We start from the raw sequence: 15,937 nt of genomic DNA on the forward strand, positions 1-15,937 counted from the left end.
CAAATCCTATCAGGAAACTATACACACATATATACATGTACATATATATGAAACTGCATAACGAAATAGGGATTCTCATTTTTTAAAAAAAAAAACCTATAAAATGCATGAAATTAAAGGAACATACTGAGAAATGTTAGTGATACCGGCCTAGCCCAGATGTGGACTGACCTATTTATACAATGAAGGGAATTTCCTTTGGCATAAACAGAGCAGATGGAATCATTTGCCTCTAAAATATGTTATACATCTACTATAAATTGATTACTTTTCAGTTAAGCAAAACTGGTATAATCATGAAAAAGTGGCTTCTCTGACTCTGAATGTTAGTAATCTTGGCACTTTGAATGCCGCAAATGCATGCTGAGCTACATAATACATATTTATTAAATTTAGAGTTTCTGAGTCATAGAACTACTTGACTCAAATAAATGCAAGATTGTCTTGAAAAACACTTCAAATAGAATATAATTTTAATGGAAAAACTAGATTTTCCCTTTATAGGGAATTAATTCTGATTCCCTAGCAGGTACTCTAGGTATCTGCCATCTTCTACATAAATATCTTAAGCACAAGATTCAGAAAGCAGATTATTTATTATATCACCCATTTTGAAATTGTAGTAGCATTTTGTATTTCTAGGAACACGACAAACCATCTGAATCCTAAATATAATCTAATCTGATCTCTACAACACTTTATCATATCAATGACATACATGGATCCCATAACTAGACCTGATCCATTTTTAAAAGCTTTCTCCCAACCCTGGTTATTAGTACTATTCACTTAGATGAGTCTTCTGGAGAAGTTGAAAGCTTTTCCGTTCTGTGACATTTTCAGTCAGTTATAATGCAAATGTTACCCCCGCTCTTAATATTTTAGAGGAACATGTTACTTGAACAAAATACAAGATTATGGAACTTCTCTGTTCTTTTTCCAGGGGGAATAGGACACGTAAGGAAAGGGAAGATCTATGTTATTGTCTAAAATAAATACTTGTAGTCTTTTAACTTGTTTCTGTTATTCCTCCTCCACTTTTCTTTTCCCTCAGTAATAAATAAAAAGGTGGGATGGCATACTTGGAATTTGTCTGAGACTTATTTATGTAATATGTGCTTTATGGCAAAAAACGGATACCATGATTGACTGGGGGTTGCTGGCAGCTCCATAAACCTTTCCTGAATTTTGATACGATGCACTGCGAAGTGTGACATAATTTATAGCACGTAACCTCCAGCTTCCTCCAAGGTTGAGCATTCCCTTGTTTCCTGTGCTTTTTATTGGCTTCAACACATCGTTGCCCATGGCAACAGCAGTGGCAGTGAGGGGAATGCAGAACCATTGCAAGCTGACATACACTTGAGGCCCTAACAATGTCAACCATCCATCACAGACTTATTTGTAATTGCCTCCATCTATTTCCCATGTCTCGTGCTATCTTTTCTATTGTGGCTCAAAATTCAAAAACTTGCTGACTAATATTGTGGTTCCAATGCTCCCCAGTATCTTCATTCCCTTCCCCCAATTCCAACACAACTTCTCCTGACTATTAACACATTTAGACATAGAGAAGCATCTCCTCCTGCTCAAAAATTTAAACAAACTACCATGACATGGATATGGAGGTGATGGTAAATTGTCCAGTGGTCCTTGCAGAATCTACTTTTAAAAGCTCAAAGCTCCTCTTAATCTCATAAAAGTAAAGAATCTCCTATTGCTTCAGTTCAGTTCTGGGGAATACTTCTAGGTAAGTAGCTCCTAGCATTACTTACCCCAACACATTCTGTAATATTTTGTATTTTTTTCCTAAACAGAATGCTTTGGGTTTCTAATGAAGACTTTCTGATGGAAATAGCCTTTCTTTGGATTCCTGTAAAACTGTTGTGGGAAGCAGAACAATGGCATGAGAAAATAAAAACCATTTCAGAAATTTGAACCCCAATTTACACTAAAGAGTTTTTCCCCCAAATGAATCCATAAATTGTTGGCCATAAAATGATGCACGTGAAATTTTACTATGAGGGAAATCTAGGTCACATCTGGAAAACCCCAAATGGGGAAGGTTGAATTGCACTGTGTTTTACATTAGACATGGGCACTAATGTTTAAAACACTTTTATTATTGACGATGTACCATAATGACTTCTAAATACAGAGGTGGACAAAATTTAACTTTTAAAACAATTTTTGCAATTTTATTCAAAAAATCCTGTAGGAGAGTTGCCTGAACAATTGTTGACATATATTCCGACACTACCCCAATGCAGCCCATAAATACTTATTTGGCCATAAAAAGGAAATTACCAGCCAAACCTACTAAGCATTCATTATTACTATTACCAGAACAAGAAAATGAGAGGTTGCTAGGTTGCAATACATCCTTGGTTATGGTTCACTAAAAAAATATTCAACAAGTGTCTGATAAAAATAAGTATACATCAAAAAGTTGATATTAATATAACTAGGTAAATGCTTTAATGATTTATACATTGTAAAAATGAAAAGCCTTCTAAATATTTGTATATAATTTCTGTGGAAGTTTGTAAGATTTCATTAACAATTCACTATTATTTCTATCAATCAATTTGTATTCTGTCCATTTGTATTTCATAAAGGCAGAAGCTATCATACATTTTATCTTTTTCAAAAATACTGCAAAATTAGAGGTAGTATTTGATTCAAGATCATTTTTTGAGTTTTATGGTTCAAATTTTAAAGAAAGCATCGGTAGTCTTATCATAACCCTCGTTTGTGCAAATACAAAAAAAAAAGAAATTGTATAAATGAGCAGCAGAAGATTGGGTTCTCTTTCCACATCCTACCCAACCTGCAAACCGAATTAGCATGTTTTTAATTTAAATCAGCATAAAAAAGACGTGCCAATTATAATAAAGAGGGAGTTGAATTATATGGGAAAAAAATAATTATGCATTTGAATATGCCACTGCATATTCTTTAGAGGAAAGATAATTGTTCTTACAAGATAACCTTAAAGTTGAATCACTATTCGTTTTAAAAGTGGGGGAAAGAGCACATCTTTGTTCTAGAGGGATGTGACGGTCATTGAGCAGTATAGAAACGGCATCCGAGGGACAAAGAATCCTTGCGTCATCAACTTCGCTAGCGCCAAAATCCTTTGCTCCAACCAGCAATTGAAAGTACAGGCGCTTGATTCCCTTTGCAGTCCGTTCCCCTTCGAGATTTCGGAAACGGCGAATTTGGCTTGAAACCTTCGAAGGAAAAAAAAAAAAACGCAACTCGCCTAAGCCTGCGAAAACCCGCTTAGCCATTCTAGGCAGCCGGCCACGCCCCTGACCTGGAACGCGCGGCAACAGCCGGACGCCCAAGTTCCAGACGAGAACTACATCCCCCACAATGCATCGCGGCAAGGGGAAAAAAAAGAGAGCCGCGCGACTGACGGGCGATGTGGTCCGCATGGTCAATCCTTTTGGGGTCCTCGTCTCTTTCCCATCTCGTTCCCTCTTTCCCACCCTCTTTCCAGGGTCGCAGCGACCCAACGAGAAACCAAATACGGAACGGCTCATTTCCCCAGGGCGATCACCACCGCCACTTTTACAATTGGGGGCAGTTGCGGGTCGCGGGCTCTCGGTCGCCTTCCGCTTCCGGTGGCGGCGTGTTGCCTAGGCAACGTTGTTTACAGGCCTCCGGAGGCTCGGTCAGGATGGCCACCGGCATGGCCTCTATCGCCGACGGGGAGTTCACGGCGGCTATTTACGGGCTGATCCGAGCCGGGCGGTTTGCGGAGGCGGTGGGGATCTTGAGTAGCGAGTTGCAGAGGAGCTGCCGGTCGCGGGCCGGCCTGTCGCTGCTCGGCTACTGCTACTATCAGCTGCAGGATTTCGCCGCGGCGGCCGAGTGCTACGAGCAGCTGGGGCTCCTGCACCCCGAGCTCCACGAGTACCGGCTGTATCACGCGCAGGCGCTCTACAAGGCCGGGCTATACAGCGAGGCCCTGCGCGTCGCCGTCCCGCTGCTCGACGTGGCGCCGTTCCAGAGCCGAGCCCTGCGCCTCCAAGCGGCGGCCCACTACGCCCAGGGCGACCTTTCCAGCGCCAAGGCCCTGGTGGAGCTGCAGCTGGCAGCCGCCACAGAAGGCAGCCCCGGTGCCCCCGAGGACCCTTCCGAGCTGCCCGATGCGGAGGTGAACATGGGCTGCCTGCTCTACCGCGAAGGGCAGCACGAGGAGGCCTGTGGCAAGTTCGCCTCTGCCATGCAAGTGCTGGGCTACTGCCCTGAGCTGTCCTACAACATGGCCCTGTGCTGCTACGCTGCCAAGCAATACGCCCCTGCTCTGAAGCATATTGCCGACATCATTGAGAGGGGCATGCAACAGCACCCGGAGCTGAGCGTGGGGACCAATACGGAAGGCCTCGACGTCCGCAGCGTGGGCAATACATTGCTCTTGCATCGGACGGCCCTGGTGGAGGCCTTCAATCTCAAAGCTGCCATTGAGTACCAGCTGTGCAACCTGCAGGCAGCTCAGGAGGCTCTAACGGATATGCCCCCTCGGTCTGAGGAGGAGTTGGACCCGGTCACTTTGCACAACCAGGCTCTAATGAACATGGACAGGAGAGCCACAGAAGGCTTTGAGAAACTTCAGTTCCTTCTGCAGCAGAACCCTTGCCCGCCAGAGACATTTGGGAATTTGCTGCTTCTGTACTGCAAGTATCAGTACTATGATCTGGCTGCGGATGTGCTGGCTGAGAATGCTCACTTGACGTACAAACTTCTCACTCCTTATTTGTACAACTACTTGGATGCTATGATCACCTGCCAAACGGCCCCCGATGAGGCATTTCATAAGCTTGATGAACTGGCAGGGGCCCTAACAGAGCAGCTCAGAAAACTGACCAAGGAGGTGCAGGAATCTAGGAAAAATCGAGATGATGACGCTCTAAGGAAAGCTGTGAATGAGTATGATGAGACACTGGAGAAATATGTTCCTGTCTTTATGGCCCAGGCCAAGATTTATTGGGACATGGAGAACTATCCCATGCTGGAAAAAATGTTCCATAAGTCAGTAGACTTCTGCAAAGATCACGAAGTGTGGAAACTGAATGTGGCACATGTACTATTCATGCAAGAGAACAAATACAAAGAAGCAATTGGTTTTTATGAGCCCATTGTAAAAAAACACTATGACAACATCCTTCACGTTAGTGCCATTGTTTTGGCTAACCTATGTGTTTCTTATATTATGACTAGTCAGAATGAAGAAGCAGAGGAGCTGATGAGAAAAATAGAAAAAGAAGAGGAACAGCTTTCTTACCATGAACCTGAGAAAAAGATCTACCATCTCTGTATTGTCAATCTAGTTATTGGGACTCTTTACTGTGCCAAAGGAAATTTTGATTTTGGCATTTCTAGAGTGATTAAGAGTTTAGAACCATATAACAAAAAGCTGGGCACAGATACTTGGTATTATGCCAAAAGATGTTTCTTGTCACTTCTAGAAAATATGTGTAAGCATGTGATCATGGTGCGTGACAGTGTCATTCAAGAATGCATCCAGTTTCTTGAGCACTGTGAAGTATATGGCCGAAATATCCCAGCAGTAATAGAACAACCACTTGAGGAAGAGAAGATGCACAGTGGGAAGAACACGGTTACTTATGAAGCTAGGCAGCTGAGGGCTCTAATGTATGAAGTTATTGGGTGGAATAAGTAGCTGCCATAGCATTTATATTCAAAATGGCCCAAGTCAAAAGATGTAGTACAGTTCTGTTGTAAAAGTTCCACAGGAATTTGAATTAACTTGGAATTGTAGGGCAGCACTTTTCATCCTTTAAAAATATTTTTATTAAACGAGCTTCCTTGTCAAATGTATGATAGATATATTTGACAAAACTAGAAACAGATTTATAAAATTGTGGTGTGCTGTCCAATAAGTAGCACTATAGAATGAATGTATTATGAGGGGTGGATAATATATCATATATGCTATATTTTTCAAGAAGTTATTTGACCACAATATTTCATTTAATTCAGGTTTGTAAGTAGCTTTTTGAAAATACCCAAAGTACCTTTCAAATAAGTATTCTTTGGAAGTTGAAATTGTCAACCTTACCAAATTTTCTGCCCTTACCAAATTTGCTAAATTTGTTAAATTTGGTAAGGGCAGAAAATTATCTTTGAAAGATGTCAAACTTTTGAACATTTTAACTTTTATTGTGTGTATGTTATTGCTTTCATGGTAATGGGAGCTTTGGATAAGTGGGCTTTCAGGTCCTATTTTAAAGCAATAAAAAGTTTTTTTTTTTAAAGTAACATGATTTAAATTTTACCAGTACAAACATGGAAACAAATGCAATTTTTTCCACAATACTCTGTTATATTCAGTGGAAATAGATTATGTGTGCAGGGCAAGTAAAAACGGATGCAGGAAGTACTAAGTAACTGCATTTATCTACAAAACATTTTCCTTCCAAATTTACCAATACAATATTTGCCACTAGATGTATCCTATAGCCCAGCATGACTCATTTCAAGGCAAATTACCATTAGTTGTTATTCCTTTCTTTAGAGGTAGAAATGTTTACTACTTATTCCAGTTATGGAGTTTACTATAGCCCTAGAGACCATGTCAGGCCTACATAATTTCTCATAGGGTTCAGCCTGTGTCTTCTATTTTAAAATTACAGGTATGATTAAAGTCAAATCGTATAATGTCAGCATAAAACACTTACTCTCCTTTTCCTTCTTCCTTTGCCAGACGAAAAGTTCTAAAGAACTCAAAACAACTATGCACCATTTTGCCAGTCTGAATAAAATTATTGGTACTGTGGATTTTGTATTTTTCTTTAATCATTCAAATTCAAGATGAAGCTGAATATTATTACATTGTACAGCAGCTTGGAAATCACCCTGATCATACAACATGTTAAACGTGGCTTAGTATACCTTGTATGGTAGTGTATGTAAACGTGCCCCAAGTGACACAGTAAACAGGTTACCTCTAACTTATTGATCTCACTCTCTTGAATGATATCTCAGTAATCTTTGAGCAAACTAGCACGTATATGATGTTTGAGTGGCATACTGGACTGATAAAGGCAAACTAAGTGATAACACATGGTTGAGTGTATGTTTAAAACATCCCTCAACCACTCTAACTTACAAGCTGCATTTGTCCAATAATGATAAGGCTTAGAGGTCACATGGAGTAAATCATTGTGGGGTCATATGTTTGAAGCCAATTGCCTTATAGTATTTAATTGGTACCAACATCATTTAAAGCTATCCTATATTAAATGTTTGCACAATTTCAGGAAATGTCTCATGGAATCCAATCTTATTCTATATGGAAGAGAGCAATAGAAAGTAAAATATGTTTCAAATTTACAGGGGAATTGTATATTCAATGTAAACAGGATGACCTTTATTGAAGGTTTTTAAAAGTCACTCCATATTATAGGGGACAGAGTGCAAAGTGTAGGCAATGATACAAGGAAATAGAAGAGCTTTGCTTAATATTCACTGAGTGCTTTCTGTAAAAGTCACTGGGCATTAAAAAAAAAATCCTGGGCATATTTGTGGGGGTTCAAATGTTGAAATTTCTTGAAGCAATATGCACAATAAATGTATCTTTATTATGTTATCCATGGCTGATTTTGCTATGATGGTCATTGGCTTTGGACATCTTTAATAATTCCAAGGCCGGTGTTATCTTTTAGTATCTAATGCTCTCGTCCATGTTTTTAATACAAGGAGCCATAGTATTGAACGCCTTCAAAAGAAACTGCTGTGAGGAAGGTATTTTCAGACTTTGTGTCACCCTCATCCTTTCTGAATGGCATTGCATGTTGAAACTGCAGAAAGAAACACTTTTTCCCTCTAACCTCTGTTGTTACCTAACCTCATCTTGATACTGATTAAGCAGTATCTACAAAAGTGTCATGCCCCTGTGTAATAAGCCCCACCCCTTGGGGCACCCATGTGATGGCACAACAGAAATACAAAAGGGTCAGGGCTTGCACTGCAATATTGTGAAGCTGCTTTCATCATTCTGAACCACCTTTGCCCTCTCTGGGGATGCTGCATTGTTAGAAATAGATTAAAGAGTAGCATATACAACAATGGCAAACACAGATGGTGTAATCTGATACTGCAGTTTTATGTTCACCTGTTCAAAGAGCACATGATGTGTATACAGAAACTTCACAGAGAGTAATGCTAGTCCAGAAATGGTAATCTAGTATCCACCAAATGTTATTGGAGTTCAATTTCTATTAGATCCAAGTATAACAAGCTAATGAGAAAAACCTGGCTGGAAGTAAATCCCGTTCCTTAATTGGTTTTACTCTTTAGTAACCATGTCTAGGGGTGCCCTGAAATAAATAGTTTTAAATATTTAAATCAAATATGCATTTTTCCTGAATAATTAATCCAAACAGCAAATGAAACACCATTTTTATTAATTTTCTTAGGTATATTATAGTATTGTCTATGGGAAGTATATGAGAATAACTCCAATTAACTGAATAACCTAATAATTGCTACAGAACATACATAGTTGGCGATAAAATTAATATTGACATGAATAGATGGTTAAAATGCCAATGAGCTTCAGAGGATAGATATGAAAATTGATAACTTTTATTATCATAACTACATTATTGCATTATTATACTTCATTGTATATATTATAAACCAGTTGAACTGAAGAGTATGGAATTCATACATACATTATTGCTTTAAGATGATTTTATATGTCTGAATTATGTATGTATATATTTCCAAGATTTTCTGTATCTACCGTATGCTTTTCTTCGTTTCCTGATTTTCAGCTGTATCACCACATTTTTACTTCTACTCTTTTGCTGAGTACATGCAATAAAATTCCAAAGCAATGGGCATAACTTATACAATAACTTTCAATTGTCTGATACTTTGGCAGTTGTATTTTCAATATTCAAAGCTGCCAGCTGTTGGGGGAAAAAAGTTTAATTTTGATTCTCATTCTCATCATAAATTTGGAAGAATCTTAGATTGAAAATTGTAGGTAAATCTTTCTTTCCTCCTCTCATTCACTTGACATGGTATATACAATTTCTTTTGATATGGATTAAAAAGATTAAAAAGAATAGTCTATAGCTAGGTATGAGTCATGATAGCTAAATGTGAAAACGGCACACTGTACTTCTGAATACTGGATGAGGAAGACAAACTGCAATGGTATTTTATTGTCTGGACATCTCTTCTAAACTTCCTTGATGGCTTTGGCTAGCTACAGCATCTACTTCCAAGAGCAGGTGTGAGAACATAAGCGGCTTACTCAAAAGTCAAAACTGAATACTACACAACAAGGGATCCATGGATCTTGAACATCAAAGCATTCCTTCAAACCTATATTTGCTGCTATATCATCCATTGTATGGAAGGCAAACCAACAAGTGAATGGCTCAGAACCACATGCTGAGTACACGGCAGGGGTGGCTTTAAGCACTGTTTTCTTTTCCATTCCTTTCCTCTCTTTTAAATGTATTCCTGTCCCTCTTTAAGCTTGCCTCCATCACTCTATCCTCCATCAATCCAAGTTGGGATAGCACGTAACCCAGTTTTCTTTCAGGTCAGACGAAGCAGGAAGTCAACACTGCAAATCCTAAGAGAGCGGTGGTGATGGATCTGTCATGTTATGGCTTGGAAAACTTCTAAAAGAAAATATTTGAAAAGTCATCTGATTCCCTCGCTCGCAGCAGAGAGGTGATGTGAATAGTAAAGCAGAGGTCAGAAGACTCTCATGCACATCCATAGCATCACCTCTTTGGTGTAAAAGAGGGATATTTGGAATTTGATTCAAATACCATTGTAAAAAAGATCAAACAAGAGCTTTTCCTTCTCATCCTCAGATTTTCCTTCTACCTTTAAGAATACCATCGTCTTTTGATCTGACATTTCCTAGATATTATACCAGAGGTGGTATTCAGCAGGTTCTGACCAGTTCTGGAGAACTGGTAGCGGAAATTTTGAGTAGTTCAGAGAACCAGTAAATATCACCTCTGACTGGCCCCGCCCCCATCTATTCTCTGCCTCCTGAGTCCCAGCTGTTAGGGAGGAAATGGGGATTTTGTAGTAATCTTCCCCTGGAGTGGGGAGGGAATGGAGATTTGACAGTATCCTTCCTCTGCCACACCTACCAGGCCACGCCCACCAAGACATGCCATGCCCACCAAGCCACGCCCACAGAACCGGTAGTAAAAAAATTTGAATCTCACCACTGTATTATACTATCACTGAAGTATCATAGAGACGGGCAGAACTTAAACTTCCTTGTCACCACATTGAGTAGCAGGGCACCCAAAGACCTCTCATTCATGACATGTCTTTACCAGGACTGTATGTTACAAAATGCGTTTGAGTGAATCTTCGAGTCAATTTTGACTCCTGGCAATACCTGGACTTATCCCTGCAGTTTTCTTGGCAAGGTTTTTTTGAAGGTGCCCTGCCTTGCCTGCTTTCTGGGACCGAGAAAGAGAACGACTGGCCCACGTTCACCCAGCTGGCTTAGTGCCTAAGACGGGACTAGAACTCACAGTCTCCCTGTTTCTAGACTAATGTCTTAATCACTGCACCAAACTAGCTCTCTTCCATATGTTACGAAATACATGGATTTTATAAAGATATAGAAAGGATTTATACATGAGACCCAGTTTGGTCTAATGGTTAAGACACCAGGCTAGAAAGCAGGAGACTATAAATGCAAGTCCCACCTTATCCATGAAAGCCTGTTGGTTGAGTTTTGGCAGTCACTCTCTCTCAGCCCAACCCACCTCACAGGGTTGTTCTTGTGGGTAAAATAGAAGAACAAAGTTATGTTGGGTATGTTCACTGCCTTGTAAAAATAATAATATTTGTTGAGATCAACAGAGGCGTCTGGTCAGGTGAGAAGCGCTTGCCCTGCGCTTTCCCGCTTGCCTGACTCTCTCTCTTGTTTGCAAAGCTCTCCGGGCTTTGCGCCTCTTGGGATCCCCCAGAACACAGTGAAAAAATGGGGCAGGGGAGCAGAGATCACTCTCCTGCCACCATGTCGCCACGAGCCACCAACCGGAAGTCCTCTTGCTTCATTTTTAATGCCCCATTGTATGAGGCACTTTTTTGGTGCCCACGGTACTTTTGTAGGCATATATTTTAATGAATAGTACATTCAATATTTGGATAAAGATCTGGGTAGGGTCTTTTTTCTTTATTTAAGAAAAAAGTCATAGTTGAGGAAATTAGAAAGGACATTAAAATAACAAAAAGAACAATAATTTATCCAATTTACATTATTTCAAATCCAGGGTCCTTTAAGCCAAACTACAAATATTTAAAGAAAAATCAATTTAGCAACTAAAAGCATGAAAACCAGTAAATTCAAGACCCCAACCTGTAAAAAACTGTTATATGCAGGAGCATCTGCAGAGAGGATCGACAATATTAAAATAGCAGACATGAACAGGCAATCAAAGCCTTGCTCCTTTTAACATGTGGCACCTGTAGTTCAGGGTGGGATTTCAATTGCATAGTCACACCTGCTATTTTGAAGTCAGCCCCACCTGCTGATGCCATGGTTTTAAGTTAATTCTTAAACTGTGACCCGAACAGCAGTAATAATTTAATCAGATTATTTTCCTTTTGCATAAACAGAAACTTGTGCTGCCAATATTTATTTTTAAAAATTACATTTATTCAGAAAACATGTTTTTAAGTACATTGAAATGATCTGCAACCTTTCTAGTTCTACAGTTCTGTTCATTCAAAGAAACTCAACCATGGACAAATTTAGCAGCTGCATTCACACTATGTGTTAAGTCAGGTGTTAACCTTAGTTAGTTTTCTTTGTGGCAGCTTTGCTTGAAACATGAACCAAGCCCATTTGCCTAGCTGTTGGTTCAGGTTATTGTTCAAAGCCACAATGTGGGCTAATTTAGTAGCCAAATGAAGCATGTTGGGTGATATTTTTAATGTAATTTGTATTGAATTTTTTCAAGATAGTAAAAACACACATTTTAAATTAAAGAGAAGAAAAATAGGGAAAAGTGGGAAAGAAATTTTAAAAAAGAAATAGAAAAGAAGGAAAAAGTTAAAAAAATAATAAATGACTTCCGGTCTTCTCCTTCTCCTTCTCCTTCTCCTTCTCCTTCTCCTTCTCCTTCTCCTTCTCCTTCTCCTTCTCCTTCTCCTCCTTCTTCTTCTTCTTCTCCCCCCGAAGGACTAAAATACATACAATATGAAAATTAAAATAATTTAAAACATAATTAAATCAATTTGGCTTCCCCAATTTAAAACCCCTTACCCATAAAATTAACTAATTAAAAATTTTAAGCCAGCCCGGCTTGCTGAAATAGAAAAGTCTTCAGGGCCCGGCGGAAAGTACGGAGGTCCGGGATCAGTCATATCCCTGGGGGTAGCTCGTTCCAGAAGGCGGGTGCCCCCACAGAGAAGGCTCTCCCCCTGGGGGCCACCAGTCGACATTGTTTGACTAACGGCACCCTGAGGAGACCCTCTCTGTGGAAGCGTATTGGCCGGTGGGAGGTTATCGGTGGCAGAAGGTGATCTCGTAGATACCCAGGCCCTAAGCCATGGAGCACTTTAAAGATGAGAACCAATACCTTGAAGCATATCCAGAAGACCACCGGAAGCCAGTGCAGCTCGCGCAGGAGAGATATTACATGGGAGCGCCATGTCACCCCCACAATCACCCACGCAGTCGCATTCTGGACCAGTTGGAGCCTCCGGGTGCTCTCAAGGGGAGCCCCATGTAGAGAGCATTACAGTAGTCCAGACGGGAAGTGACGAGGGCATGAGTGACCATGCATAAGGAGTCCCGATCCAGAAAGGGGCGCAACTGGCGTATCAGGCGAACCTGATAAAAAGCCCCTCTGGCCACAGCCGTCATATGCTCTTCTAAAGACAGACGTGCATCCAGGAGGATGCCCAAATTATGAGCCCTCTCCATGGGGGCCAATGACTCGCCCCCAATAACCAGCAATGGCACCAGCTGGCTATATCGGGACGCCAGCAACCACAGCCACTCAGTCTTGGAAGGGTTGAGTCGGAGCCTGTTCCTCCCCATCCAGACCCACACGGCCTCCAGGCACTGGGACATCACTTCAAGGGCATCATTGGGGTGATCTTCTTAACAGCAATTTTAAGTACACTCACATTTTACCTTCTCTCTCTGAGTTTACATCAAATTTTCCTTCTTTCCATAGTCTACCATTTATCAATCCATAAATCACCAGTTCATTTTTTTTCTTTTTTTTCAGGAAAAACTCCATAGGGGGTCTCTAATCACAAATTTATTTATTTATTTATTTATTTTATTTTATTTCTATACCGCCCTTCTCCTGCGGGACTCAGGGCGGTGTGCAGCCGAGATAAAACATTGCATATAAAATTTAAAAACAGTTTAAAAAACAATTAAATAATTTCGGCCCAAAATTTAAAACAACCCAATTAAAACCGAATTCAATTCAATTAAAACTGAGAGGATGGGATTAACAAATAAATGTGAACTATACTAAACACTACCCATAATAACTTGTTTAAGATGGGCATGCATGCAAATTGAAAGAATAGATGAGCAAATAAATAAAGAAGTGGAGTAGTTGATCTTTCTCTTAGCAAGCAAGTTAACTTTGCCATTGCATCTTGTGTAACATTACCGCAATTTATGATTTTGAGAATTCTATGAATAAAGGCTATTCTTGCAATTGGCTTTGTAGAAAATTCACGAGGAACATTGGTCTCTGTGTGTGTGTGTGTGTGTGTGTGTGTGTGTGTGTGAAGAGATGCTAACATGCTCAGATATGGGTGGAGATAACCCTTCCCCACCCCAAGTCTATTGCTGAAGCAATATATGTGCTGTGAAGAGGCTGTGTCTGAGAGCTGACTGCCCTCTTCAAGGAATCCTACGGCATTCTGTGTTTCCATAGAAACCCAGATGATGAATGGGAATCTGTTAGCACATTAATTTTATAAATTTACTGCATTATCTCCTCAGCCTGTGGATATAATGCAGTGGAGTAAGTATAAATCATGGCCAGGAGAAATTTTGGCCCTCTTCCACTGATGCATTGGTTGTAGCCAGTCTTGGAAAGGGATACCTTAGCAGTCAAGACCTTAATACCAGTGGTGGGATTCAAAAATTTTTACTACCAGTTCTGTGGGCATGGCTTGGTGGGTGTGGCTTGGTGGGCGTGGCAGGGGAAGGATACTGCAAAATCCCCATTTCCTCCTGGTCAGCTGGGACTCAGGAGGCAGAGAAAAGATGGGGGTGGGGCCAGTCAGAGGTGGTATTTACCAGTTCTCCGAACTACTCAAAATTTCTGCTACCGGTTCTCCAGAACTGGACAGAACCTGCTGAATAACACCTCTGCTTAATACCTCATGGTTAGACTATTGCAATTTGTTCTTGAAAAGGCTGCCCCTAAAGACTACTCAGAATGGCAACTGCTTGTGAGAGCAGCTATAACCGTGTTATACCTCTAATTGTGAGGGCCCTATTCACTACCAATTTGGTTCTATATGTAATTCAAGATGCTGGCTATTACCTATAAACCTATAAATCTTAAATCCAGGATCATTTTAGAATCATCTACACTCCATGTAGAATCTGCCTCCCAAATGTTATTATCGAACAATTTGTATGTGTGTTCAGGGTTACAATTATCTTTTGCGAGCACAGATCTTCATATTAAATCCAAAAAACGTGTTGAAAGTAAGACACCAGTTCAAATGGATTGCAAAGTTGAAACTCTATTCTAGTTACTTCCAACTCTTATAATATGACGTGACAAGCTTCTTTCATTGGTTTCAGAAAGTCTTCAGCTCAGTGGTGGGTTGTCCCCGGTTCGCACCGGTTCTATAGAACTGATAGTAAAAGCAGCGGGAGACTCTGCCCACCGACCCCAACATCATCAAAACGCTTCTGCACATGCGCGGCCCCGCTGCAAACCAATAGTAAAGGTAAGTAGAACCCACCCCTGCTTCAGCTACTTCTGGGAGATTTTTATTGCTATCCTCCAGATCTAGCTTGGCTCTTGCAAATATATCAGTAAATATATTCATTGGGAGTAAGCATACTGTACCTACCTTGATCGTTCAGAGTTTATGTTATGGAGAAAGAAAAAGATAAAACTTTGCCTTTCTGTATGCTTCAATATCTGAACAGGGCCTGATTGTATGGAATCATGCTGTTAAGTCTAAACCATGATGCATCGGCTTGGATTCTGGTGCTTAGGGAGGGAGGGGGCAAACAAATTTGAAACCATTCATTTCTTGAAATAATCAAAGTTCATATCCTGTTCCCCCTCCCCCCTTCCACAGAGGCTCTCTGAGGGGGGAAAAATCTATTAAGCTGTATTTTGTTCTAGAACTCTAGGGACCTTTAAAACTCCTTCCTCTGATTCCTCACCACAGTAGTAATCTTGTGAGGTGTTGCGAGAAACTGACTGGCCCAAACTCATCGATTAATTGAATTGAATTGGCCCCTGGTCTCCTCAGTCCTAGTTCAACAACCTGAAATCACACTGACTAGGAAGGGAGGGAAGGAAGGAAGGAAGAGAGGAATTCAATGCTGTTTCTTAGTAAGGAGGAAGCTATAGGGAAAGGACAGAGCGTGTAAAAGGGGAGAGAGAGCATTGGCAAGGGAGCATACACAGCTAGAAGTATGTGTGGGAACCCTAGAGCAGGGGTGTCAATCTCAAGGCCCGGGGGCCAGATCCAGCCTGTGGGGTGCTTAGATCTTAGAACAGGGCCTTCCCGAGCTCTGTTTTCGCTGGCAGATGGTTACAGGAGGCTGTCGCAGCCAAAAATGGAGCTCGGGAGCCTGTTTTCATTGGCAGAGAGCTCAGGCCACCAAAGATGCCCTCTACATCAATGACGTTGAGCTGGCTGCACCAATCCCAGCCATGCCCATTCCAGGCCCCGA

The 15,937-nt window shown here is 40.8% G+C and overlaps 1 protein-coding gene across 1 annotated transcript; it reads left to right on the forward strand.

Moving 5' to 3' along the window:
* Positions 1-3,427: 3,427 nt before the first annotated feature.
* On the forward strand, positions 3,428-5,995 carry IFT70B (intraflagellar transport 70B). The gene has a single exon (XM_070956880.1). It carries the CDS (start codon positions 3,428-3,430, stop codon positions 5,690-5,692), a length of 2,265 nt encoding a protein of 754 aa, XP_070812981.1. The 3' UTR covers positions 5,693-5,995.
* Positions 5,996-15,937: the final 9,942 nt, after the last annotated feature.

Source organism: Pituophis catenifer, unplaced genomic scaffold (assembly GCF_029215685.1).
Source record: "Pituophis catenifer annectens isolate HBS135680 unplaced genomic scaffold, rPitCat1.0.hap2 SCAF_1, whole genome shotgun sequence".
Classification (NCBI taxonomy): domain Eukaryota; kingdom Metazoa; phylum Chordata; class Lepidosauria; order Squamata; family Colubridae; genus Pituophis; species Pituophis catenifer.

What these genes read in the sequence shown, in the direction of transcription:
- IFT70B (XM_070956880.1), top strand. Translation starts at nt 3,428, where the DNA reads ATGTGGTCCGCATGGTCAATCCTTTTGGGGTCCTCGTCTCTTTCCCAT.